This window comes from Anabrus simplex, chromosome 2 (genome assembly GCF_040414725.1).
Source record: "Anabrus simplex isolate iqAnaSimp1 chromosome 2, ASM4041472v1, whole genome shotgun sequence".
NCBI lineage: Eukaryota > Metazoa > Arthropoda > Insecta > Orthoptera > Tettigoniidae > Anabrus > Anabrus simplex.
Window position 1 is genome coordinate 965,257,667 of NC_090266.1, and position 25,074 is coordinate 965,282,740.

The following is a 25,074-nucleotide window of genomic DNA, read 5'->3' on the forward strand; positions in this document are numbered from 1 at the left end:
CTACCTTCTCTTCCTTGGCCTACCACTGCGTTCCAGTCTCCCATCACAATTAGATTCTCGTCACCTTTGACATATTGTATTAAATCTTCTATCTCCTCATATATTCTTTCAATTTCTTCATCATCCGCTGAACTAGTAGCATATAGACCTGCACTATTGTGGTGGGCATTGGTTTGGTGTCTATCTTGGCGACAATAATTCTTTCACTATGCTGGTCGTAGTAGCTTATCCGCTGCCCTATTTTCTTATTCATTATTAAACCAACTCCTGCATTACCCCTGTTTGATTTCGTGTTGATAATTCGGTAGTCGCCTGACCAAAAATCCTGTTCTTCCTGCCAACGTACTTCACTTATACCAACTACATCTAACTTTAGCCTATCCATCTCCCTTTTCAGATTCTCTAACCTACCACAACGATTCAAACTTCTAACATTCCACGCTCCGACTCGCAGAATGTCAGTATCCATCTTCCTGATGATCGCCCCCTCTCGTGTAGTCCCCACCCGGAGATCCGAACGGGGGACTAGTTTACCTCCGGAATATTTTACCCGGGAGGAAGCCATCATCAGTACATCATTCATACAGAGAGAGCTGCAAGTCCTCGGGAGGTGGTTACGGCTGTAGTTTCCCGTTGCTTTCAGCCGTGTAGCAGTATCAACACAGCTAAGCCATGTTGAGTATTATTACAAGGCCGTATCAGTCAATCATCTAGACTGCCGCCCTTGCAACTACCGAAAGGCTGCTACCCCCCTTTCGATGAACCATTCATTAGTCTGGTCTCTCAACAGATACCCATCCGATATGGTTGCACCTGCGGCTCGGCTATCTGCATCATTGGGACACGCAAGCCTCCCCACGGTGGCAAGGTCACATGGTTCGTAGAGGAGGCATTGTACAGTATGTTTTTTAATTAATTTACATAAATAATGTTACATCAATACTATGCCTTAAGTGGGACATGTTTCACCTATTGTTTAGGTGTCTTCAGCTGCTGTTCCTAATATCTAAGATCAAAATTCCTAGGATCTTAGGCTTTGTTTACAATTAAATGCTTAAAATAGTTGGGCTGACATGAATTGCTCTGTCTAAAAAGTTACGCTTACACACTATACATCTTATAAAAACATCCTTGACATGATTGTTACACCTTAAAACTCAATTCTATACTAGTTAAGTCCAATGTTACTTCTAATGTCGTTGGGCTGGCATGGATTGCTCAGTCTATAATGTCCAACGTGTGTGCAACCTATGAAAACTTCACTGACTTGATTGTCACTTTTTTGTGATGTTCGTTTTTGAGATAGAAATTCAGTTCTGGTTTCATAGGATGTTGTTGATGTGGTTAGTTGTCTGACTGTTTTTTTTTTCTTCTTCATTGCCTTGTGATGCCTAAAAAATAGGTGAAACATGTCCTCCTTAAGACATAGTAATGATGTAACATTATTTATGTAAATTAATAAAAAACATACAATGTATTGTAACATTCTTTCAGGAACTGTATCTCACAGTCGGCTGGTTAATCTGTTGTCTTGTCATATCAAGAGATGAAGGAAGCCATTGCGCATGCTTAATGTAACAACCGCAGCACTGCACTGCAAGTAACCGATGCCCCGGTGTGGAAAATGAGGGATTCCTCGATCGCCCCCTCGTCACTGCTTTCCTCTAGCCCGCCCCCTCCGTTTACAATGTTTATAATGTCCACTTCACTCGGTTGTTCAAATGCTGGTTTACACACATCACTCTTCAGCCACCCACAAATATTTTAAACATCCACGTCCTTGCAACCAGCAGTTTGCTTATCAAGATCTGAAAGGTTAGCAGTTGTGTTATATTCATTACTGTCGAAGACTATAAAAACAATTTCAGTGAATTTCATCATTTTTTCTCATAAACGAGCTATTGTCATTATCGTAACACTATCCTGAGCCTTACAAATCCCATGAATTACATCAAGTATATTCAGGGATTTCCATAAACTCAGAATGTCAGACCCTTCATGAGCAAGTTGTTTAATTAGATTTGACCTATAATAATGTTTTAAAACTACAGTCTCATCTTCATCCATCAGTTCTATGAATGATATAACACACGGAGGTAGTTATTTTTCAAAATCTTGCCCTTTTTAGAAACAAGGGTTGCTTCACTTAGACGACATGTTGTATTGCCTACTATAAGAATGGTTCTATTAGGTAACTCTTTTGACTTTGAATGATACCACTTGCCAAAGATGATATTGTTCAACCACACTCCCTTTGGAGGCATATATTGAAGTGGAAGGTTGATATTTCCTTTGAAGCCTGAAGTTTTTTTTTTCTTTTTTTTTTTTTTTTTCTTTTTTTCCAACAACGAGAGGATTCAGTTTATATTTTCTTGTTGAATTTGCATACTAAGGAACAGTTAACCTATCTTTACTGACCTTATATCCAGAAGCATGTGTTTCAGTTCAGAAGGCTGGAGTCCTTGTTTTTTTTTTTTTTTTTTTTTTTGCTAGGGGCTTTACGTCGCACCGACACAGATAGGTCTTATGGCGACGATGGGATAGGAAAGGCCTAGGAGTTGGAAGGAAGCGGCCGTGGCCTTAATTAAGGTACAGCCCCAGCATTTGCCTGGTGTGAAAATGGGAAACCACGGAAAACCATTTTCAGGGCTGCCGATAGTGGGATTCGAACCTACTATCTCCCGGATGCAAGCTCACAGCCGCGCGGAGTCCTTGTTGGTAGGCTCTTCCAATACAGAACGTTCTCATCAACGTTATAAATTTGCTCTGGCAGATGATGCTGTTCTGTAAAAGCAAGGAATTCATCTGGAAGGCCATCAGTTGTCTCTTTGTTAGTACTAAATTGTTTGCCTCGAACTGTGATTCTTTGAATCCTGTAGCACTCAGATCCTGTAACACTGTCTAAACTGAGTCATCCAACCTGAAGAAACATTAAAAATCTCCTTCAGCCTTTAGAAGTTTCCGTGGTTCTCCCACTTCCTTCATTAGCATGGGTCTTGGGAACTCCTGCTCTTTTGTATTTGAACCATGTGTACAGTGCTTGAGCCAGATACGAGTAATTTGAGGTTTTTATACTCGTATGTTGTGATGGTCCAGCCTGGCTATCTGCTCTGCTTGCAAATTTCAGCAGCTTTTATTTGTTTTTCTTTAAGTCTCTGGCTGTCTGGATTCCTATATCATAATTACTAGTGAGTTTTGCTACTAATTCACCCTTTTCTAACCTATCTATAACTTCCAGCTTTTTTCTTTTAGTCAGAACAACATGTTTTCATTTTCCTGCCATGTCATGCAGCTGCAGATACAGCAGTATCATAATCAATGTGCAGTGCAATAATAAATTGGAATCCCAATAATGCTTTATTTAATCCACATGCAGCAATTGCCCTGCGGTGGGAAAAAGACACAGCCATTAGCTGCAGTTTTTATTTTTTTATTTTTACAATTTGCTGGACATCACACTGACAAAGATAGGTCTTATGGTGACGATGGGATAGGAAAGGACTAGGAGCGGGAAGGAAGCGTTCGTGGCCTAAATTAAGGTAAAAACCCAGCATTTTCCTGGTGTGGAAATGAGTAAACCATGGAAAACCGACTTCAGGGCTGCCGACAGCGAGGTTCGAACCCACTGTCTCCTGAATGCAAGCTGATAGCTACCTGACCCAAACTGCGCATCCACTTGCTTAGAGCTGCAGGTTTTTAATTGTGAAGTAGGCAGAAGGCATGATTTGGAAAAACCTCACTTGTACAGATGAGGAAGCATTTACTGGCTCTGTGAAATGAAGTTCAGATGTGGAGAAAATTATTTGTGTGCATCTGGTTGCCTGGCTTGCTTCATTATGTAAATTCGCTGGACCGAATTTGGGCGCAGTCAGTCATTACTTAAACCCAAGGGTGTGTATATATTTTTTTAAATTATTTTTATTTGCAATTGGCTTTACGTCGCTCCAACACAGATAGGTCTTGTGGTGACAATGGTATAGGAAAAGGCTAGGAGTGGGAATGAAGCAGCTGTGCCCTAAGGCACAGCCCTACCATTTGCCTGGTGTGAAAATGGGAATCCATGGAAAACTATCTTCATGAACTGCTGATGGTGGGGTTTGAACCCACTATCTCCCAAATGCAAGCTCACAGCTAGGCACCCCTAACCACATGGCCGTTTTTTCTTTGCAATGGGCGTGTTATGAATGTGAAAATCTGCTTCTGCAAGTAGAAAATTGTTTTGAAACAGCACAGTGATACTCCATTGATGTTTCTTCTTTAAAAAGAAATGTTTGCAGAACTACACATGGATAATCGAGAGTTTGCATATATCTGTACAAGAACAAGTTCATTTTCTTTGTTGTTTTCTGCTGGAGAAAGTGTGTTGTGCATGAGGCGAGGATTATAAATCCACACACATTAGAATGAAATATTATAGCATTACAGCTTCCTTGGTCAGAAAGGAAGAAATCCCAATGTGGCTAAGACTAGCAAGTGATCTGGATGAAGTCTGAAGCTGGAGGGGGGAGAGAGAGAGAAACCAGAAATGGGAGGAAAACTGAGAAAGTGCCTACAAGATATCATGGACTGGGGTGCAGTTTTGTATCTTTCTGTGCAGGGAAGGATAAAAGCAAATTATTAAATGTTGATGTTCACTCTGGTTACGGGTGCAAACTGTGTGGCATATGTGGATTTGGCCCTGTTTTACAGCCAGATGTCCTTCCTGACACCAACTCTATGTTCAGGGATGTAATCACTACTGTGATGGTAGTAGTGTAGTGCATTGTCTGAATATGAAGAGGAAAGTGTTGGGACAAACACAAACACCCAGTCAATGAGCAAGAAGAATTAATCAGATGCGATTAAAACTCCTGATCTGGCTGGAAATCGAACTTGGGTCCCTCTGAACCAAAGGTCTCAACACTGACCATTCAGCCATTGAGTCAGACTGATATTCACTATGTTATTATGATGATAAAATTGTACAGTACAATGAAATGGACTGATTTCTCTGCTTGGAAGTAAGGCAAAAATTGGTTTTGTAAGTCAGGCCTGTCCTACCGTTTTCTTGGAGTTGATGTGTAAAATTCTGTCAAACTAAGATGGATGAGAGAGGGGATTTAAACCAGTTTCTTTCCTCAGATGTTGAACTGAGTCACGTTTGTTTTTTCTTTACAAGTTGCTTAACGTCGCACCGACTCAGATAGGTCTTATGGCGACGATGGGACAGGAAGGGGCTAGGAGTGGATAGGAAGTGGCCGTGGCCTTAATTAAGGTACAGCCCCAGCATTTGCCTGGTGTGAAAATGGGAAACCACGGTAAACCATCTTCAGGGCTGCCAACAGTGGGGTTCGAACCCACTATCTCCCAAATACTGGATACTGGCTGCACTAAACCGACTGCAGCTATCGAGCTCAGTGAGTCATGTTTATAAGACATGTTAGTTCCTACACTGGACTTACAGTGGAACTGTCCTACAAAGAATATTATACCAGCTAATTTTTGTATGGTAAACAGCATGATAGTAGTACCTGGTCACTTTTTTCATTAACAATATATATATATAAAAACTTACAAAGATGTACATATGTTACTTACATGCACACTGCTAGCAACAAAGCAAGTTCTAAATTGTAACACTTTACCTTTATTTCTTTTAGTATGTTCATACAAATTTAACATATTTTAAGTGTCTTGATTTAAATTTCCAGCATGTCTTTTCTTGTTGATGGTAGTGTGGATTCAAAACAAAATGGTTTGGTCTGAGGAGTATAGTACAGGCATTTAGCATTTGCTGCTTCTTCGCAAGCTTCCATTAAAAAATTACATATCCTGACTTCTGTCACACTTATACGAATGTGTCTTGCAATACAGGGGAACAAAATTGATGATAGACAACAGAATATAATTTTATTATAAAGACCCTTATCTTGCAGGCTTTCTGTGCTATTTTCAATTGTAATTTTGTGTCTGAAGTAGTATTCTGTTCTATGAATGACAATTTTGTACTACTGGGAAAAGTAATGAAATGGCTGCGTAGTCCTTATTCTAAGTCTTCACAGTGCTCATAGATTTTGAGTCTTGGAGAGCCCGCTCTAGCTGGTCATGTTAAACTCAATGCAAGAGCTTGTACACTAGTGTCCAAAAGTTAACCATAAGTTACAAGTAAGCAGGGCAATAGGAAATAGACCGCAAATTGCACGATATGTGCACCTACCAACCTTACGTGTTCGCTCTGTATACGAAAGGAGTGTTCCCTGCTTTGAGTAGCGGCGTAACTGCAAAGTAAATACAGCCAGTGCTTGCACCCCATATTCCCTCAGTCGCGTTTGCCCTGTTGTAGTGTAGTCTCGACGTGAACGTCGCAACATAATGACATGACAATGCCATTTGGACCCCGTTTTGCAGGGTAGAATACTCGGCCGCCTGGAAGCAGGCCAGACACAGACCGAAGTCGCCGTATCCTTGAATGTGCCACAAAGTGTCATTTCCAGGCTTTGGAGATGATTTTGAGACACAGAAGATGTTAGTCGTAGGCCAGTACCAGGTTGACCAAGGGTAACCACCCCACAGCAGGACGGATATCTGGCCTTAACCCCCCGACGAAATTGGAGTGCACCTGCAAGACAGTGGTCGGCGGAGCTTGCAGCCATCTCAGGGGTTGCTGTTTCCCGGCAAACTGTGTACCGGATGCTCAGAACAGCAGGGCTGTTTGCCCGATGTCCAGCGGTGTGCGTCCTGCTCACTCCAACACAGAGACGGGCCCGTTTATTGTGGAGCTGTCAACAGCGAAACTGGACCACGAATGAATGCAGGCATGTGCTCTTCACAGATGAATCTCGCTTCAGTTTGCAGAATGATTTCCATTGCACATTAATCTGGAGAGAACCAGGTAGCCGATACAACCACAGGAACATCATGGAACGGGACCAGTATGGTGGTGGTGGCATCATGGTATGGGGCGGCATCATGTTGAATGGCCATACAGACCTGCACATCTTCATGGGTGGTCCAAAGAACACTGTTAATGCTTGGAGATACAGGGATGAGGTACTGAGGCCACATGTTCGACTCTTCAGAGGTGCGGTTGGTCCAGACTTCCTCTTAATGTACGACAATGCCTGACCGCACCGCGCTGCTATGGTGGACGAATTTCTGGCTGGGGAAGACATTCATTGCATGGACTGGCCAGCGAGGTCTGCAGATCTGAATCCTATAGAACATGCCTGGGATGCATTGGGGAGGCGAACTGCATCCCGTCAGTGTCCACTAAGGACCCTCCAAGACCTCCGCATTGCCCTTTCAACGGAATGAGATCGACTGCCACAAGAGCTCTTGGACCATCTGATGGAGAGCATGCCACGTTGCTGCGAAGCATGTGTGGCCATAAGGGCTAAACATACACCTTATTAACACCATATTTTGTTGTAGAAGACATTGCCGAGTTTTGTTAGTTGTTGTCAAAGGTGTACCTTACCTATCAGAACCTTTGACACTGTTTTTTTGGACAAGTTGTGTGACATATGGTGTGTGATTCAGCTTCAGTTTGTTCAGCAATCTGTCCGACATTCCTATCAGGTGGTATGGCCTCGTTTAGTGATTATGCTTAACTTTTGGACACTAGTGTAATTTCATGATTTTGTGATTGTTCATAACAAAAAGGCAACATTTTCAACTATTACCATTCTGTGTACCATACAAAAATCAAAATGTGTAATTTTTTAAATCACAATTGGTGTGGCCCAGTTGGGATGATTCCCTTGTTAGTTGATGAAATTATTGGTAAATTAGGTTGGAGTTGGTTTTGAGGTGGGTTTGGTTGATACAGCTGATGGTGGTTCCAAATTTCCTGGACAATGTGAGAGGGTCTGGTGTTCACAGTGAGACAATTTGACCGGAGGTTCTGTGGGCACTTTCTCATATCTTGAAGGTATTTTTGCCTATCAACTGTTCTATTAATCTCTACTCCTGTCCTGCACGGCTTCATACATTATGAACCATGCAAGTTCAATATCTGTAATGTTCATCACAGCTGCACCACCTTTTCCTAGCAGATCTAGATCTCTTATTAAGAGTTGTTTTTAAATATTCATTTATATGTAATGTGTTGTTAGGTGATGCTCCCCTGCAGTAAGCCTGGTCATCTCTATGCCATCGATGTTGAATCAACGAATGCAGGTATTCCTTATGCTGACTCATTCTACGTTACAACACACTACTGTTTGAGTCGAGTAGGAGAAAACGAGTCTTGCCTTGCCGTATATAGCCAAATCAAGTACAAGAAATCTGTTTGGGGACTTGTCAAGGGTGAGTAATATTTTAGGCCTCTGTTTGAATCCAAATAGAAATTTGTTCATATTTTTCCCACCCTCATTATAGCAGATTGGTGTTAAGTAAATGTACATAGAAGAAAGAGAGTCAAATAAATACTGAAAGATGGATTTCGAAAAGGAGACAAGTCCAAAAATTGATGTTTAGGTTATAGCACTTTCAGGTGGTTTTTCTTCTTTCTTAAAGTAGCAGACATGTTATAAGATACATATAAGTGAAATTTGGTGGTTTGTACAGAAACAAGCTGCTGCTGTTGCACCCAGAAAGCAAGGAAACATCCTTCCCCATTTGAACTGAAGATTATAACTCGCAATGATTTCTTTGACATGGTGATTGCTGTAGATATGGAACTTTCGTTTCAAGAACACCTAAACCTCTCTTGAAACTACAAAAGTTCTTCTCAAGATCCAGCCGAAGTAGAAAATGGTGATACAGAGAATGACAATTGTGGTGGTTGTATTGATGATTGAAAGGGACTTTCAGCATTCAAACCATTTTGTGCCATGCATTTTCATGCAATTTGAGAATTAGCCACGGTTTAAAAAAAAAATCTACAAAAGCCTGCTGTTTGAAATTTTGTGATATACTATTTTAAATGACATGTGGATAGTTACAGGAGTCAGAATATCAAATAAATTTGTATGCATTCTGGTGCTACACAGGTCAAGCTACACTCTTTATGGCAGTTCCTGAAAATTTACAGTTTTGGATTTTTCTAGTTTTTGTAATCAACCTTTTAGTTGTAGAGTCCGTATGAAAATCGTGACATAGCTTTGAAACTAACCAGAGATGGGTGTATCAAACAGGAAATCATTTCTGGACAGGGAAATGAATAAGGTTTTGAATAAATCAAGTGGATACATAGAACCTAGGGAACATGTTTACAATCTATTCTTGTAAAACAAACTCTTTCTGATAATGTTGAATCAGAGAATTCATTGGAATGAAAAAAATTGTAGTAATAAAACCACTCTTCAGAAAGTAAACTGCTATGTCATAAAACTATAAAAATATGACCATTCTCCCATACCACAGTCAAGGGTCGCCTAACCACAAGCAAAAATAAGAGTATACCTGAGTGAAAATCAATAAACTTCATTATTGAGTAAAAATCAGCAAAATTATCCACACTGCCATACAGTTTGTATTCGCCAAGACACTAACTAAATCCGCGGATAAATTTGCAGATATCCGCATCCATACAGGGCTCTGCGTTACCTCCAAGTGTTCAGAGATACCTATAAAATTAAATTTCCGTTCGTTTTACAGTCTGTTATGTGTTTTGTCGGTGTGTCGCTGTGATATAAATATTATTCGTATGTGTGTGTTATAAATGAGTGATCGGGTAAATTATTTTGTAAGCATTTTTATGTTTTCTTAGCTTAAAATTTTAAATTTAATGATGAAATCACATTGAAACTGTAGGCATGCATGCCTTTTATCCTGTCCTTTCTTCACTTAGACTGTGGTGCAATATATGTTATGAAATCCAAGAATTAATAAATCTTCCTATTTTTGATTTCTAAAAGTTGGTGGCTGTGCGAGTGAAACTCAGAGTCCTGTGCACCTCCGGTAGAGGAAATCTCGTTTCTTAAATTTTTTTACTTCCTGATAGGAAATTGAACCCATTCCTTCCGAGTGAATTCAGTACTCCTTTTCCTCCTTGGCCAGACAGCCTCTGTTGATGGTAAATGAGGTGGATGAAAATTGGTGTGCTTTCAGACCTGAAAGAAATGCAAAGACCAGATATGTGCCAATAATTCAGAAATGCTATGAGAAGAATAAGCAATTACACCTTTATTGTGTAGATCTATAGAAGGCATGGGGCAGAGTACAAGGGGAAGGATGTTGGGCATCCTCAAGGATGATGGACTTGGGGTGAATTATTACAAAGATTAAAATGTATTTATATTAACCATCAATCTGCTATTAGAGTTAAGAGTGAAATGTGTTCTGGGTTCTAAGTAGGTAATGGGGAATAGGCTGTAAATTTTTTCCCTCATTGTTAATCACACACATGAATCATTTATTGAAGGCAATAAAATGGCAGGGAGGAATTAAATTGAGTGAAAATGCAGTAAGCAGATAGCCTTGTGCCAACGATGTGGTCATAATGGCAGACTGTACTAAAACTTACATTCTGATATCTTGGAACTTGAAAAGAAACACAGCAAGTATTATTAAAAAATCAGCATTTCATGGGCTAAAATTATGTTTGTTGGGTAGAAATTTGTATGGATTACAAAATTAGAAGAAGTCAACCAGTTCAAGATCTTGGGGGTTCTCCTTGGGGGGTAGTACAGTGGGAGACGTCAAATAAGGGTGTAGCAAAGCTACATTAATTAACAACAGAAGTTTACAGAAAAAATTACCCTTCCATTACTCTATTTTCAAATTAACTTTGCCGTATGGGAGGGAAAGTTGGATGGACTAGGGTTATCTTGTTCCTAAACTGAAGGTAACGGATAATTATGAAAGTGACGAGAATGATAGTTCACACTGTTTACTGGAAACAATGATAGGAGGAATCTACAATGAAATGATACCAGCTAAGTTAGGAATGAACATGTTGGATGAAACTGCGTTCATGAACCAACTTCAGTTGAGGGGCCATGTGAGGTGCATGGAGGAGGATAGATTACTAAAAAAAATTGACTGTGCTATAGAGGGTAAAATAATCAATAACAGAGATTATGCTGGTTAGACTTGAGTTTTAATTGTATTAAGATAAGAGGCATAGAAGTAAATTAGGTCACTGTGCTAGTTGCAGATACAGAATTATTGAGGTAGGTACTTTAATCATTCACAGAGGCTTTATGTAATATATGTACGTAATATTGGGAAAGTTATAATTCAACTAGAATAGTTGTATTTTGTCATAGATACCATATTTACTCATATAATTTCCCCTCTTTTTCTTAAAATTTGGAGGGCAAAACTCGAGCAGGGGGGGATATGTGGATAATAATAATAATAATAATCATCATCATCATCATCATCATCATCATCATCATATAACCCCTCCAACTTGCCGAATAGAATGGTGTTGATAGTCTTCATCATCGTCTGTCCAGAAATGTCCCTCTCTCACTACTTACTCCCAGTTCCTTCCTCTTCTCTCCACATCCTAACCCAGCTGATGTAGCCATCTCTTCCTAGGTCTTCCCACTGGCCTTCTTCCTTCAACCCTTCTTCCTAGGCATGCATGTGGTGTTCTTGTGCCTGGCATTCACTTTACATGTCCATACCATGTTAGTCTTGAAGTCCTTAGCTTCTCTTCTATAGAGTCCACTTCCAGTTCCATTCTGATGTCATCATTCCTAATATGGTCCTTGTGTGTTTTTTGGAGGGTAGTTCGTAGAAACTTAATTTCACATGCTTGCAATTTACTAACTTCACTTTCTTTCAGTGAACATGTATCTAGACTGTATGTGAGAATGGGCAATTTACTTCTTGGTTATGTTGACATAAAAAAAATTGGACATAAAACGGAGATATACAACTTCAAATATTAATTCATTTATCAAATTAATATTTAGAAACAAATAACTAAAATAACACAAAATTTGAACAGTTATGAGACTTTTCTTCAAACACTGTGCCGTGTTCAAGTCCAGACGCGGTGGCAATACTGATCAACTTGATCCTGGGGTCAACTCATGCCACACAAACATCACATAATAATTATCAGGCATAAAAAGTGTGCAGATCAAAATTAGCTCATCAAGTGCATAAATCAGTGTACCTGCCCTTTACTTTCCACAACTTTCTTAGGAAGATGTATCAGTAGACAGATAATATTCATCAGAGGTGGTGTTCGTTTCCACTGCGTTATCCCACATGACGTCATCCTCCAAACCCTCCATCGTGTTAATGTCCTGGTCTTCGTGAAGCTCTTTGCGACAGTGTCTTCTTTGATCAGATTCCAAGTTTGAAGAATCTAAGAGCAAAATTGTTCTGTGCCGTGTTTCTTAATGGTGTCCCTTTTTTGTCCCCAATAAACCGGCGGAGATGGTCTTAGAATGGTTTATACACCGAGACATCTAGCGGCTGTAAAATTGATGTTAGCTCACCTAGTATTATGACAGGAACGGTGTTGAGATGGGACATCTCAATTTTAATGTGCTCCGTTAAATGGCCGTGAAAACTGTCCAGAACAAGCATGGATTATTTTATGAAATAAAGCTCCAGGGCATTGATCTCGCACAATTTTCATTGCATCAACTGACATACATCCTTGCTCCTTCCTTGTTCCTTCACTTGAACGACAATGCTAGCTGGTAGATTGCACTTTGGCAGAGATTTTCATTTGAAAACTACAAAGGATGGTAGTTTTCGACCATCTGCCGTAACTGCTAACATGACGGTACACCGTAATTTCTTTGCACTTAATTAATATGCTGTATACATCCTTCGTATGCATTGTCATACTTCACGGCATATCAAAATTAATGGAAGTTTCACCCATGTTTCCAGTTTGAGAAAGAAGAAAGTCAATTTTTTTGTCCAAGTTTGATGACGAACTTATAAAATTCGATTATTTTGTCCATGTAATCATGCAATAGATGCTGAGCCAACATTGTTTGTCTTTGCAGAGTATGTCCATGTCTCCGGATAAAATGAACCGTTCATCCCATGCTTGCCTTAAATTCCACACTTGAAAATGTCCCATTTTTTGCTACATCCTTCACTTTCATCTGCATCATTTCATATGATACAGCATTGCCGTCATTTCTCAGTTCCACTTCATAGTCAAGCACTTCTTTCTGAGCCAGTCAGTAGCAGATTAATTTTGGTCTACAACAAAATCTCTTCCCACACAACTTGATTCGATTATTTTCTGCAAAATAAACAACTGTAAGTTTAAACTCTCGGTCATAACTACTATTCTTTTGTCCCATTTTGCATATCACTTTACAACTCGCTCGTCTTGCTACTATAACAAACTGAATGCAGCTGTTTGTTTCCTTATCTCTGGTCCCGTCAGGATAGTCGGTAATTAGAAAGGATGGTTAATGGCCAGGGAATTTCCATTTGCAGAGGTATTTACAGATGCTTTGAATCCAATAAACAAGCATGTTATGTACAAGGAGTCTCCAATTTCTTACCAAAGATGCTAGTGGAAATTACACGGCATGCAAAAAATGTGAGAATAACAAGATTCAGAAAATATGTCCTAAAACTCTTGAAGGGGAAATACATGCAGAGGGGGAGGGCATTGTCCGAGTAAATATGGTACATATTGCAGTACTTGTTTGTGCCTAATCTAAGATTAAGGAGAGTTCGGTTTTCATATTTAGTCCTGCGTCTCATATCAAAGAGTATATTTACTTATTAATTATTTGCGGACGTATGGATCTGAGAAATTTCTGCAACCAGGACATGTAATACCAGTGTACATGGTCCGTTATTGGACATTATAAATTTTCCAACTAACTCATTCCTGGTTGCCAGCGTTTCGCCCCAGTGTGCTAAGTTGAGTTCATCAGTTGGTAAATAACACACCTACCAAGACGCATGCTGGTGCATGCCGTTGAGGCCACTGCATAGGCTACTTACAGCCACTGGCAGTGCCAGTGCACGATGAGAGACTTTCATTACAAGAAAAAAAATCAATGCATGCCTGGTGATCAGATGATATAGATGTAGATTCCCATAGGGAACCAGCAAGTTCATAGAATGTTCTATCTAATACAAAGTCGATATTCACTAAAAATATTTATTTCTGTACCTAAAAACCTACATATTTTCCAAAATGGGTACCTTTCCAACTAATATACATTGCATGAGGTTTACATCTAGCAATTGCGCCGAATTACTCATTGCCAAAGAAAGCAAAAAATAATCAATAGGCTCTGCATCAATTGGTTTGTTCACCTTTATAGGTTCTGAATTGTTACAGAACGCATGTTCTTTAGGTTTCCTGTCACCAGACTTTACTTCCTTTCACCCTTCAGCATCCTGTAAACTTCCCGTGCTTTCATCACTACCTACACTTTCATCACTCAATTTTTTTATGTCACTTGTATATCATCACTGGTGGTTTCTTACCCTAACAATTCATTTATTTGTTCCTCGTCTAAAATATTTTTCCGCTTTCTGTTCAACCCGGAAAGGCCAGCTGCAACCTGGCCTGACATCATGTGGTCTGGCATTGAACACGCTTGCTCTCACAGTTTATTCTCTTCGCAGATTTCATAATAGTTGCAAATATTGCATGGAGGTGGCAGCAGAAGCTAGTTCAAGGCTCCTTGAACACATCCGTTAGGATCGCTGCGATATATAATAGTGATACCAATATAAATGGTCCGTTATTGGACATTATAAATTTTCCAGCTAACTTATTCCAGGAATGAGAAATGGAAAATTTATAATGTCCAATAATGGACCATTTAACTCATTCCTGGAATGAGAAATGGAAAATTTATAATGTCCAATAACAGACCATTTATATTGGTATTATAAATTTACTCATTCGGGACAAATATTTCAGATTCCCTATGGGAATCAACATCTGTATCATATAATTGTGAAGCAACCACACACAACAAAAAAAGCAGGATGTCAACTATATATCAGCAACCGACTGTGCGAGCATATTATGTTAGGTGATTATATATCGATATACGTCCGTAGAAGGTTAATCATATAATGCTTGGATTATTCATCTGTACATTTTCCCTTGGAATATTTGCTTTGTGCTAATTACAGTGATAGTAAGGAGGGCTGGCTGAGGTTTATTTGCTGTCATTCTGGATATTTCCCAAACTTTCATGTGTGTTTCTGTCTACAAAAGTTCTTAATGTATTCCCTTAATCAGTTTAATGCCATTCCCAGCTCTCGTGCCTTGTTTCATTATAGCAGAAACTCATAGTCCATACCCAGTGTTCACATCTTGTGAGTCTAGCATCACTTTCTACAAAGTATTACTTGTAACTGGCTGTGCTGTTCTTTCCCATCCAACATGCTTTGTAGATAGTGTTTTTTTAATTTTTTTAATTTAAAAAAATTTCCTGGCTGGAATGGTATTAAGTTTGGAGGGCCTTCACAGATCAGGATATCTCCATTATTTTGCTTTACCCCTCATCCTTTGATTGTGCAGAACTCTTCTTTCTTCAAACATGAAATTGATTACCGGTACTCAGTGCCAATTGTTATTTCTTTGTTTTCTAAGCTGATTATCACTTTAATCTATTAAGAATTTTATTGTAAACTTACTTTTTCTCCTCTCTTTTCTCTCTTTATTTTATTATTTTCAAGTTTCTGTTATACTTGAAGCCTAAAGATCTGTATCTTCAAAAATAATTTTTCCTTCTTACTGAAGAATTAGCAATAAAGTTGCCTGAGTTGTTATCTCAGTATTCTAAGTTGTATTTAGTGCTGAAAGTCTTATGCCTGGAATTGTACCTTACATATTGTTTAACATTGTTAATGCCTTAAAATGTTCCTGTTGGTTTTAATTACTGAGTTGTAAATTCAATTTTTAAGAAATTTAAAATTGTAATTATGTCTGCTGTAACACAAATTACTACAAGCTACATTCATTTGTTTTGTTACTTTGAATTTTAATCTGGTTATCTTGCGAATGACAATCTTGATATTGTACATTTTCAGTTCAGCTGAAAAGATAGGCCTATAGATTATATAATATAGTAACTTACTACCTGGACCATTTAGGTCTACAAGGGGTAATTGAGTTGGAAAACAATTCCCAATTTGCTTGTGTCACTTAAATGACTTTAAAATTGGAATATAGCAAATGTGGAAGCATCGATGCTTCATCTTGTAATGCCAATTGAAATAGATAGTAACCTGTATACTTTTTCTTGTGATGTATTTGAGATTTATGCTTATGTGAGTAGTTATAGGTCACATCCCAAAATGCACTGGTTTTATAGAAATATTGCTATGAGAAGATTAATATAAAATGTGGGCTGTAGCTAATTTCAACAATTTCATATGTATCCCTAAAAACACAAACTTCTCTATTTGAGTTACAAAACTTGTTGTGAATGCTGTTTACCCGCTATATCTTATTTTGAAAGTAATTCCTCCTTTTTTTCTTTTTTAATTGTAATATTATATGCACATAGAAAGTCTCCACCATCGAATAATCCCTGCACCCTAATTTTTAGGAAGGAAAATTTTGAAAGTAAAGTATTTTTATGTTTTCATAGCTTTGTTAAATATTTATACTGAACACTGTAAAGCCAGGCTGAATGTCGCAGATGGTTGATGCACTGACCTTCTGGCCCCAAATGGGCAGGTTCGATCATGGCTCAGTCCAGTGGTATTTGAAGGTGCTCAAATACGTGAGCCTCATATTGGTAGATTTACTAGCACGTAAGAGAACTCCTGTGGGATTACATTCCAGCACCTCAGCGTCTCTGGAAACCATAAAATTAGTCAGTGAGACATAAAGCCAATAACAATGTTATTAAACACTAATACTACAGTTTTATTTATGAAATAACTCATTGCATCATAATATTAAAATATATTGATGTCTGTTCTGCATTACCAATTAGCGAGAGTAAATATGAACTTCTCTGGTGCAAACCAATAGGAAGTTTGTGAAAATTCACATTGTTTTCTTCATAATTGGCTTGGAGTCATTGCACAATACAAGTTTTCCTCTCTTGCTATTGCCAACCTTTCAATTGACATATTTCATTCATGACTGTACATCCAAAATGTCTTTTTTCAGTCAAATATTCTCATATCCTGCTTTCATTTTCTGGAGACTTTGCTTTCTGTCCATAACATGCCAAGCGATTATCATTTGTATGTTCAAGACAAGCTTTATTTTTCCTTCAATAATATATCACAACTTTTCTCCATGTCGTACTTTCTTCCCACAGCATGATTACCAATATGCTCTGTCTCTTCAATAAGGTGGAGATTTCCTTTAGCTGTGAACGATTTGTAACAAGAACTCACGTCAGCTATCCGAAACAAATGTTGATAGAATTCGGCTGGAATGTTGTGGCAAAAGAATGTGTGCAAGGAGTGAGCTAGGTTAGCAGGAAAAAAGAAGAAGAATAATGGTGGGGAGGGGTTACACCAGAGTATTGATGGAGAGAGTGAGATAGCAAATTCAGCATTCTACAGTGAAGTTACCAGCTGGACAGCTTGTTATGGAATGAACTGACATGCCTTGAAGGGGACTGTGATGGACTAGTCCACGCCAAAGACCTAAACTAAGCCCTTGCGCAAGTGCCACTACTTCCCGGCTGAGCTGTTCTTAAACTGACACCATGCAGCAGGAACAGAGTGCGCGGAAAAATACCAACTTCCGGATTTCAGTATGTTACTGTACCAACGTTGATGCAAATAATACTCACACTTCAGCTTTTCCCCACCGAATTAAAAAAAATGTATGTTGGGATTGTTTCCATATATACAGTACTAGCAAGATACCCGTGCTTCGCTACAGTATTTTAATGAAATTTATAATTGAATGCTTAACGTTTTATATATAATCCGCCTAAATTTGCGATCTAACTCGTTTTCTGAGAGAATCAGCCAAAATTCGTAATCTGACTCGTTTTCTGAGAGATTACGGCAAAGTTCCTCCCATTTTTCAATCTTTCTGTCAAGCAATCGATTTTGTACTTCCTGGGCTGGGTCCAGGTATTCCACCTGGCCAGTTGGGTCCCTAAATCTTTGCCATCTTTTTCTATAAGCATTCTTAATATGGATCAAATCCTTGATGTAATTATCCTCATACTATTAATTCAAGTAATTTTTCAGTTCTTTCACCTCCCCCTTTTCATTGGATTTTCTGAGAATGCGTGTTTCTTTAATTTTAAAGCAGATTCCAAATACCAATTTTCACGTGTGCAAAGTCTTTCGTTTTTGAGATAATAGTATCCTCATACAAATAATTCAATTAATTTTTCAATCCCCCCCACTTAGGTGGATTTCCGAAAGCAAAAAATAAGTATTCCTTTATTTTTAAAGGAAATTCCAAATATTAAATATCACGCCTATAACATCTTCAGCTTTTGAGATATCAGTATCCTAATTACGAGAATTCAGCCCCATTTTCAGTCACTTTTACCCCTCCACCCAAGTGGTTTTCCAGAAAACAAAAATACATGTTTATTTTAATAGAGATAATTTTTCACTTCGGTAACATGTTAAGTTTTTGAGATATGCTGGAGAAATGCTCATTTTAAAATTTTACCCCCTTTTTAGTTCCCCGTAAGTGGAGTTTCCAAAAACAAATCACCAATGTTTCTTAACTTGTACAGGAGTTTCCAAATACCAATTTTTACGTCTGTAACATTTTACGTTTCTGAGGTATACTGTAGATATAGTCTTTCTAAAAATTCACCCCAATTTCTCACTCCTTTTTAACCCCCATTAATTGGATTTTCCAAAAACAAAAATTACGTGTTTCTTTATCTTCGAAGGAGATCCCAAATACCAATTTTCAGGTCTGTAATATCTTCTGTTTCTGAGATATAAGTATCCTCATTTAAGGCATTCAACCCTGTTTTCACCCTTTTTCACCCCTCCTATTGGGATTTTCCAAATATAAAAAAATATATGTTTCTTTATTTTTATAGGGGATTCAAAAAATGTCCATTTTTTTTATAACTGTACACTTTAAAAGTTTTGAGATATATACACACTCATTTTAAAAATTCACCCCCCCCCTTTTCACCCCCATTAACTGGTTTTTCAAAAAAACAAAAAAATATGTGTTTCTTTATTTTTTAAGGATATCCCAAATACCAATTTTCAGGTCTGTAATATCTTCAGTTTCTGAGATATAAGTATCCTCATCAAAGGCATTCAACCTGTTTTTCACCCCTCCTATTGGGATTTTCCTAAGACAAAAGATACACGTTTCTTTATTTTTAAAGGACATTCTAAATACCAATTTTTACATCTGTAAACTTTCAAAGTTTTGAGATATAGATACACTCATTTTTAAAATTCACCCCCCTTTTCACCCTCCCATTAATTGGATTTTCCAAAAACAAAAAAATATGTGTTTCTTTATTTTTTAAGGATATCCCAAATACCAATTTTCAGGTCTGTAATATCTTCAGTTTCTGAGATATAAGTTTCCTCATTAAAGGCATTCAACCCCCTTTTCACCCTTTTTCACCCCTCCTATTGGGATTTTCCATAAACAAAAAAATATGTGTTTCCTTATTTTTAAAGAAGATTCTAAATACCAATTTTTACATCTGTAAACTTTTAAAGTTTTGAAATATAGATACACTCATTTTAAAATTTCACCCTGCTTTTCACCCCCTTAGGAATGAAATATCCAAAATTCCTCTCTTAGCGAGCACCTACATGTTAAAATGAATGTATCCCCAACATTTCATTTCTTTATATCCATTAGTTTTGGCTTGGCAATGATAAATCAATCAGTCAGTCAGTCAGTCAGTCAGTCAGTCAGTCAGTCAGGACAAGTTATTTTATATATATAGATTTAATGTCATATGAAAATAGGGTTTAAATCTATTCTTATTGCTGATCAACTCAGAAGTAAAAATGTATGACTTTCTAGAAAGTAGGTTTTAGTTGCATAGGTTTCCAAGCAGACTGCATGTGATCTAAGACTATGGGGCTGTCTACAATGCCCAAAGCTCCTGAACTGAAGCAATAATAATTACAGGGTTTTCTTGGTTTCCACAGGTTTTATTGAAAAAAATACTTGGGCTGGTCTGGAAGATCACTTTGTGGCCCTAATTAAGGCACTGAGGGCAGAATGTGATCGAAGCCTTAGCGTTAAAAAGAAAACTCGCCGGCGTAGACGGGGCACTACAGTTGGTCCAACACTAGAGGAAACAGCTCCACGAATTGGGCGTCCAGTTTCTCGTAGTAAGTTTAAGCAAGAATCAGTATTTTTTATTTTTTGGGGGCAGAATCTGACCCCAAGTTTGATGTTTTTTCTAACATGTTCTATTTTATATTATTGTTCTTTTTTGTTTCATTCCCACTAAGGAATTATTTTTCTACTTGTGGTCTTAGAAATTTACTGCTCTCCTTTGGCTAATATATGGTCATGCAGGTAGTAAAAAAAAAAAAAAATGGTTTTGACTTAACATGACAGAAATCTAATAATTTTGGTAATAAAAATTGTTACAATTAATTTTTAAAAGCTAATTAAAGAATAAAAGTAATGTGAATGTAGTAAAATTTGTGGTCTATTAATTCTTACTGATCTTATATTTAGGCGCACTGAACAGCACATGATCTGTCATAACAAATCCAATCTCAGGTAGGGCTTGGCATTTTTATACTACATTCTTTGGTTGCATATGTGGGTAGCTTCTATCATCTGTTGGGAGGAACTTATTCTGGAAGAAACTTTCAGTGTGGTAAAAAGTACATAATTTATTTTCCTTGGAGATAAATGCAAGAACAGTGTAGTGTGCCTTCGTGCATGTGTATGTGTTGTTCCATGTAGAAATAAAATGTTAATTGGCAAAAAGTTTGGATATACAAATAACTGGACCACAGCCACTCAGGATTGAATGTTTGAAACAACTGAAGACCTTGTAACTTGTGATATGGATGTTTTGGGCAAATACTTTTGCAGATGGAGGCTATAGCCCAATCCATCCAAAACAGAAGTTGCATGTTTCCATTTCTGCAACAGATTTACATTGTACACTTTGAGAGAAACAGGCTGAAAATCAGAACAACATCCTGAATAAGTTGTTTGACACTGGCTGGGAATCGTTAGCGGATACTCTGAGAGTGTCAGCACTTGGCTTGGCTCATTCAGCAGCAAAATATCATGCATCATCAACAGCCCCCACACACGAATGGTAGACATGCAGCTGAAGGAGACAAAGTACTTCGTTAGTGGAACATTGCAATCTACTCACACATACTGGCTGCCCATTTTGTTGCCCCCTGATGAAAGATGGAAGAGTGTTCACCACTGAGAATATCAGAAGGTCATAGATAATCGTCAGCTTCCAATATTAAATGACATACCACTTGCAGAGCTAACAGACTCATATTGTAAGCAGACTCAGCTATTTCCTCTGCTAAAGCTGTCAATTCAACATCCTCAGCTCACGGAATGAAGACTGGTAATAAAATTGTCCATCACAATGCCGATGCTTGCCTTGCACCCTGGAGAAACCACTTGGCTTTGATAAACCCCGAGCAATGTGGACAATCTTCAGTCGAATCCAGACTGACCATGGAGGATGCACATATGCTCTACATTAGTCAGGGGAAATATTCTCATTGAAATGTGGCTATGGTGCTGAGAAGCAATGTATTCAGCATATAATGACAGAGTGCAGAAACCAGGCATGCTGTGGAGACGAGATTTCCTAATAGTGAAAGCCAGTGCAGTAAATTATATAAACAATCTAGATGTTTGTATATAGTTTTGTACATTTTATGTACGTTATAGTGCTTGTAGGTAATGGTGGAGACTTAACTGGTTCCATAGCTCCCTCTGTGGATCATTGGTAGAGTTTTGGCTGCTTAATCCCAGGATAGTGAGTTCAAACCTGGCAGAGGTAGTCGGTTTTTAGAAGGGTGGAAAAAAGGTCATTTGATACTCCATGTCGTACGATGTTGGCATGTAAAAGATCTCTGGTAACACATTTGGTGTTTACCCAACAAAATTCATTAAAATCTCAGCCATAGACACCCAAGAAAGATTAAGTTTTCTGTGCCATCTAGGAGGCCTAGAGTAATATTGACAAGCAAGCAGGTAAAATGCTTGCATACGATAGCTGAGGTCATAAAATTGTTACTGCATTATTATTATTCATCATCATTTCCCTTTATCCAGTTGTAGCCGGGTAGGGGCAAATACGGTTCCTCTCCACTTTCTTCAGTCTTTCCACCACTCCTCTTCCAGCACTGTGTCCCAGTCCAGGTTTCTTTCTATAATACTGCATTGGATTGTATCCTTCCACCTCAATCGTTGTCGTCCACGGCCTCCCCTTCCTTGGATTTGCATTTCCATCACCTTTTTTGGCATTCTTTAGTCACTCGTTTTATGTGCCCAAACCATCTTAGTCGGCTCTTCTCTATTGTATCATTCATTTTTTCCACTCCAATTTCTTCCTTGATTTTCTCATTCCTTATTTTGTCTCTTCTACTCTTCTGTATCATACTCCTCAAGAACTTCATTTCGGCTGCCTGTATTCATCTCTCATCCTTCTTTGTCATTGTCCAAGTTTCTGCTCCGTAAATTGTTATGGGTACGTAATACATCTTGTACATAGTATCCTTTGCTTCCATTGGCACATCTTTGTCCCATAACATGTTTCTTACACTATTATAGAAACAACTTCCAGCTTGAATCCTCTTATTAATCTCAGCATCCAGTCGAGCGTTCTCCATTAATTCACTCCGAATCCTCTTATTAATCTCAGCATCCAGTCGAGCGTTCTCCATTAATTCACTCCCCAGGTATTTGAACATTTCCACTACTTCGAGGGGCTTGTCTGCAAGTCTAATCTGATCTTTCCCTTCTTTCTCCCCTCTAGTCATAACAAGAGTTTTACTCTTTTCTATACTTATTTTCAGTCCACATTCTTCAATCTTCCCATTCACCACATTCAACTGTTCTTGAACCTTCCTGTGGTCTTCTCCCCAAATCACAATATCATCTGCAAATAACATGATGTTTATTTCTCTTCCTCCCTATGCTGCTTTTGCTGTTCGTATGATGTCATCCATTACTATTGTAAACAGGATTGGTGATAGAACACTTCCCTGTCTCAGCCCACTAGTTATTTTGAACCAACTTGTCCTGCCAACTTGTGTTTGCACGCAACTACAACACTCCTTATACAAAGCCATGATCATTTTTATTAACCCCTGTCCAATTCCTTTTTGCACCAGACTGTCCCAAACTTTAGTCCTGGGGACACTGTCATATTTTTTTTCAGTGTTAATGAAAGTCATCACCATATCATTCCCGTACTCCCATTGCTTTTCCATTAGTTGTCTCATAATGAAAATGGGCTTTATTGTTGACCTTCCACTTCTGAAATCAAACTGATTTTCCTGTATCTGATTCTCAACCCTCAACCTTATTCTACTTTCCAGTATCCTTTCCATTATCTTAGCAACATGGGATATTAGAGTAATTCCCCTGTAGTTCTTCAAAACTTTCTTATCTCCTTTCTTGAAAATTGGGATGATTATTCCTTTTTGCCAATCCTCAGGGACCTCCTTATTCTCCCGGACATTCCTGAGGACCCGATATGTCCACTGCAGGCCTACAGCTCCAGCTGCCTTATCATCTCCACTGAAATTTCATCTATTCCAGCAGTTTTTCCATTCTTCATCTTTCTTACTGCCATCTCAATTTCATTCATTGTAATTTCTTTATCCATTTCTTCATCAACTAATTGCCTTTCCTGGTCGTCCATGGAATGACTGTCAGTTCTTATGTTCAGCAGCTTCTGAAAATATTCTCTCCATCTATTTCTTATTTCTTCCGGCTTTGTTAATATCATTATTATTATTATTGTAGCCTCCGTGGCTCAGACGGCAGCGCGTCGGCCTCTCACCGCTGGATACCGTGGTTCAAATTCCGGTCACTCCATGTGAGATTTGTGCTGGACAAAGCGGAGGCGGGACAGGTTTTTCTCCGGGTACTCCGGTTTTCCCTGTCATCTTTCATTCCAGCAACACTCTCCATTCTCATTTCATAGCATCTATCATTCATTAATAAATCACTTTGGGAGTGGTGACCCCATCGTACTAACAGCCTATATCTGCTTCATTCGTTACATCCCTGACCCGGTCAATGACTGGAAAACAGGTTGTAGGTTTTCATTTTTCATTATTATTATTATTATTATTATTATTATTATTATTATTATTATTATTATTATTATTATTATTATTATTATTATTATTATTATTATAACAACAACAATAATAACAAATGGGTTCCAGTGACCATTTTAAGTCTCGAGAGATGGTCATGTAATTCGATTGTATGGAAGATCTTGCGTACATAATTTATGCTTAGTATCTTCACAAATAAACTAAATCAATGTATTATCTCCGTGAAATTATTTTATCAACTTTTTATTGTTACAGTTTAGCTGGCCCTGCGGTGTAGGGGTAGCGTGCCTGCCTCTTACCCGGAAGCCTTGGGTTTGATTCCCAACCAGGTCAGGGATTTTTTACCTGCATCTGAGGGCTGGTTTGAGGTCCACTCAGCTTATGTGATCACCATTGAGGAGCTATCTGACGGTGAGATGGCTGCCCCGGTCTAGAAAGCCAAGAATAAAGGCCGAGAGGATCCGTCGTGCTGACCACGCGACACCTCGTAATCTGCAGGCCTTCGGGCTGAGCAGCGGTCGCTTTGTAGGCCATGGCCCTTCAGGGCTGTTGTGCCATGGGGTTTGATTTTATTGTTATAGTTTAAATGTTCATGAACCACTTATCATATTTCAGCCGTTTTTCCTTTACTCATATTTTAATGTTTTCACTATTCTACATCTTGCCAAGTTGTCTATTTCCCTTTTGTAAATGGCTAGGATGACCTCTTTAGTAGGTCGAAACTAGTACCTGATCATGATTATTAAAATACAAGGTCTATTCATTTGATATTGAACTTGTATTGAACAGGTGGACCCTACCTTTACTTCACTTGCAATATTGTGAATCTTGTCAATACAGGTCAGTTATGAAGTTTATATCTTATAAAATATGTTTCTGTTTTAGCAAAGATGGCCAACCAGAAGAAAGTGTGTCCTCTACGATTGGCTTTAATGAATAATTAATCAGTTTTTTAAA

General features: G+C 38.4%; 1 protein-coding gene across 5 annotated transcripts in view; it reads left to right on the forward strand.

The window, feature by feature from the left end:
• The window catches only part of GramD1B (GRAM domain containing 1B), a 557,013-nt gene that overhangs the window by 482,667 nt on the left and 49,272 nt on the right, over positions 1-25,074 (forward strand). For all 5 annotated transcript variants that reach the window (XM_067141766.2, XM_067141765.2, XM_067141764.2 and 2 more), the window contains 2 exons: positions 8,094-8,286; positions 19,972-20,157. In XM_067141766.2, coding sequence (XP_066997867.1) covers positions 8,094-8,286; positions 19,972-20,157 — 379 coding nt within the window. The remainder of the gene's footprint in view (positions 1-8,093; positions 8,287-19,971; positions 20,158-25,074) is intronic.